The following is a 4,509-nucleotide window of genomic DNA, read 5'->3' on the forward strand; positions in this document are numbered from 1 at the left end:
AGAAAATAGAAAACATTGGCAAATGAATCTGAATTTTCAAAGTATTTATTCAACAGAAATGTAAACATAAGCCCCAAAGAAAATAACATGACAAACTTTCAGTAAAATGTAATTTTCCCCTAATTCCTATAATTGCTTTCTGTTCATGGTTTACAGAATGATGATGGATCTTTGCCTTCTATCCCTTTGTACCACCTGTGTGTCTCTAGCAGAAAAGTTCTCAGCTATGGCTATGGGTGCACAGAAACTTCCTAAAGATGATTATGTTCAAGTGTTTATTTCCTTTCCCCAGAATCAACTGGGGCACCGGCGCTGGCTGCGTTGCTCACAGAACAGATACTCAGGATGCTCTGATCATCTTGAGTTCCACGTTTCTGAGCAAAAAATGGACGCCATGGCTCGCAATCAGGAATTTTGCTGAATGTATAGATATGGCTCCCATCACCAACATGGAAAAAGGAGATGGACCTCATACCTACATCCAGGAAGATCCCCACTCTGTGCAACTGGGGACTCACCCAGAGAGGGGTCATAGGCATAGTGCTGGCAGCAAAGATGTTTCCGTTTCTGCAACCCACAGTCAAGAAGCCCTGTTCTGAAGAAAGCACGATCTGCCCCTGTCGGTTCACAGACTCCTTACAAATGCCCACATCCCATATTTTGCTGGTGCCCACGTCCACCTCCCAGTAATGGCGGCCGGAAGTGAAGCGAGGGGCGCCCAGGACGCAGAGTGCAGTGTCGAATCTCTCAGCTTGCTCCTTCCTGTTCTGGCTGGAATCCCCACTTCGGACACTCCTCAGGTCTTCAGAAATGATGAGATAGTTGTTGGCTGTGTCCACATCCAAGGTCATATCCACTGTGGAAATAAGAACCAGTAGTTGAGCAAAGACACACGCTACAGACTCCCTCTGCCCTTTGACTGCAAACGCTTACGTACACTATTCACTTTTACTTTTATTCTGCTTTCTTTCCCAAATCCAAATTTCCCGGGGAAACTTGTTTCACCGCCTGTTGAGGCTAAATTTTATCTCTAGATTCCATGAATAGAATAATTGTTCACCAGTCCACCTTATTCATATCAGAAATTCCTTTCGAACTAAGTTAGCGGATAATTTGATTAAAATTATTTTTCCATTTAGCACGTATGATACATGAAAGGAGACAGTAGCTTGCTCTCCAGAGTATTGTACAAACTTGCACAGATTCCATGAAAATCTATACGCAAAGGTGAGAACCGCTGTTGTTGGTGAAGCATAGAAGTTTTAGATGCTAGAGATCTGCTAGTGTCTATGAAGAAATGTTTGAAAGTCGTTTTCCCAGGGCCTTTGCTGGCTTGTGGCAGGTCATATAGATTCCTTACCTTGAAACTTCCTCATCCTTGGGTTCATCGTTAGAATACGTTTCAGCTTGGGCTCTAGTTCCTTGATGATGGAAACCATCGCCCTCAGCTTGTACTTGGGCTTGATGTCATTCTTCTGAGAGACCACAGAGCAGCAGCGGCACAGTAAACCTTCCCCATCGGGCTCCTTCTGGAGTGAATTGAGGCACGGGAGGCAGCAGACATATCCACATTTCAGTTGCACGGCGTCTTCAAGATCTTTTAGACAGACTGGACATCTAATGACTTGTTTGAAGTGTTGAGCCATGGCAAATGTCTGTAGAAAAAAAAATGAACGTGGTATTAGAATTTCCATGAGCTGAATGAACAGCTGAGAGTGCTTGAGACTTTTATCTTGACGTGCATAGAGCTATCATGGCACGATACTGAAAATCACTACTGCTAGCGATGAAGACACAACATGAATACAAATGTAAATGACTCGAGGCCCTGAAATTCTCGTATCTGTCATACTCATTGGAATAAAGGGCATGATTCACCGAAAGACTTTGAGTGGAAATAGTAAAGGAGACGACACCTGAGCCGTTTGAGATGGTAGCCGGCAGTCACAAATAGCTATTGACACCTGAAATGGGGCTCATCCGGATGGAGATGTGCCGTGAGCCAAACACACTCTTCTTTTTGAAGACATAATGGGGAAAACAGAATGTAAAGTACCTGCTTGAGAAAGTTTAAAGTTGCTCACGTGTTAAATGATTATATTTTGAGTTAAAATTCATTAGGCTTGTTTTGTGACATTTTATGTGACTACCAGAAAATAAATTCACAGTTACATATATGGGTTATCTTGTGTTTCTATTGGACAGTGCTGGAGTCCATTTGAAGACCTTCTACTTCCCCAGCTGTGCAAACTGGATGTGGTGAAAAACCTGATAGCACACCAAAAGGACAAGACACAAAATACAAATAAGTAGGACCAGGTCAAACTGAATCTTCTGCATAGCAGAAAAAAAAGAAAAAGCAAAAAACGGAACTGAAAGAAACAAACAAGCAGCCATGTATATGACAATGGATTGATATCCAAAATATATAAGGAATATTTTCAAGGGAATAGCAAAAAGAAAAGAAAAGCCAAAATAATCCAATTTCCAATGTGCAAAAACCTGAATAGACATTTCTCTGAAAAACACACACCAATGACCAGCAAGTACTGAAGAACAAGCTCAACTTCACTCACCATCAGAGAAATGCAATTTCAACTGAGACGGGAACACTGTGTGGTCACAAGGCATCCGAGAACGTATCCAGTGACAATTTCATATAAGACCAAAACAGTGGCTGTTAAAATTAGCCACTTGTCACTAAAATTACAAGGACAAGGAGGACCCTGGACTGATGAGGTGCTAAAAAAATACAGGAGGGAGTTCAGCTGGTTGAAACCGTTACCACAGTAATTGCCGTGGTCGTTACCACACTAAATCACACACTCTCCAGCGTCACGGCTGACCCCAGGATGCCCCTATGTAGTATAAAAATGAGTGCCTCCCCAATTCTACAAAATCTCCACTTTTTTCCTAGAAAACCTAATGATTAGTTCACCTCCTAATTAGCAGAGCTCGTAAAAATAGAAAACCCGAACTCCTTTGCACGCCACCAGCTCTCAGAATCACACCCACACTTCTCTCCTAACTGTGTACTTTTGCTCTGGAATAGAAGCTTCTTGCCTTTCACTTCATTCTGGCTCATCCCTGAATTCGTTCTCCTGACAGCATCAAGAACCTGGAAACTGGCTGGGACCGGGGTCCCTCTGGCATCCAGAGACCCTCCTGAGCCCTCCAGCAACAAAACCACGATGACATATTACCTCCCCTCTGCTAGGATGGCTATGATCAAAAGGACAAAAGACACGTTTGGGAAAGGATGTGGAGAAAGGGGAACACTTGTACACTGTCGATGGGAAAGGAAACTGATACAACCACTACCGAAAACAGTAGGGAGTTTTCTGAAAATATTAAGAATAGAACCGCCTATGTGCCAGCAACCCTACTTCTGTGAAAGAAAGAGGTCAGCGTGTCAAAGAGATATCTGCACTCTTAGGTTCTGTGCAGCGTGATTTACAATAGCCATGGAAACAACCCCAGAGTCTGTGGGAGAGAAATGGATGAGGAAATGGTGGTATACACATGAACTATGCCACCACAAAAAAGAAGGAAATCCTGGCATTAGCACCAACATGGATGAAGGCTGAGGGCGTTATGGGAAGTGACGGAAGTGAGGCTGAGGGAAGTAAATAGGGTATCATCTCACTTCTGTGCAATCTGAGTTGACTGATCTCACAGAATCGGAAAATAGCCACTGCCCTCCAGCTTGGGCGACAGAGCGAGACCCCGTCTCAAAATAATTAAGTAAATAGTGAATCCCCATCCTTTGAGAGGTGGGTCCCAGCATCCAGCCAGATCTTTTCTGCAATAGTAATTGAAACAAACTTGGCTTTTTATTCCTTCCCTTTCTCTTTCTGAATTAAAAGAAACAGAAAACTGAAAACAAAAAATCAAAAAGTAAGAGAGGAATGATGGTTGCCAGGGGTTGTGGGAAGCGGAGAATAGGAAAACATTACCCAACCCGTAGGAAAACCTGACACTGAATAACCCAGCCACCGAACCTCTGTCCATCATTTCAGAAAGTCTACCAAATTCTGGTGAAATTCTAGAAAATGGACATTGTCATTTCTCCAGCCTTGGTATTGAGAATCTAAGACTCACCTAACTGCTACCAGGGCAGAGGCCCCGTTATCCTCCAGAAATACAGTGTGTCTGTCATGGGGTTGGCCTCACACAACACTTGTGGAGTCAAGAAATTATTGCCTTCCCCTAGACTCTCATACGCCCTTTGTAAAAATGAATTCCAGAAGATTGAACTCACCTCTCCTTCCGGAGTTTCTCCCCTGGCCTCCACCTGCTTCTGCGGACAGCTCAGATCTGGAGTGAGAGCTGGCTGCCAGGGGCTTTTAGAGGAGAGGGTCTCTCCACCCACCTTAGCCACACCCTTGCCCTCCTTTTTAATCCAATCAGATTTTGATTGAATTCCGGCGTCGTTGAGATTGTTACTGTTGGATAGGCTTTTACGATAAAGGAAGACAATTGTTTTCACAGTGTTATTTTTTCATTAAC

General features: G+C 43.4%; 1 protein-coding gene across 1 annotated transcript; it reads right to left on the minus strand.

The window, feature by feature from the left end:
- Positions 1-275: 275 nt before the first annotated feature.
- On the minus strand, positions 276-4,290 carry LOC100592041 (ret finger protein-like 4A). Its single transcript, XM_003277324.2, has 3 exons — positions 4,262-4,290; positions 1,361-1,655; positions 276-856 (listed from the first exon to the last, which is right to left on the minus strand). Exons 2-3 carry the CDS (start codon positions 1,644-1,646, stop codon positions 276-278), a joined length of 867 nt encoding a protein of 288 aa, XP_003277372.1. The 5' UTR covers positions 1,647-1,655; positions 4,262-4,290.
- Positions 4,291-4,509: the final 219 nt, after the last annotated feature.

Source organism: Nomascus leucogenys, chromosome 10 (genome assembly GCF_006542625.1).
Source record: "Nomascus leucogenys isolate Asia chromosome 10, Asia_NLE_v1, whole genome shotgun sequence".
NCBI lineage: Eukaryota > Metazoa > Chordata > Mammalia > Primates > Hylobatidae > Nomascus > Nomascus leucogenys.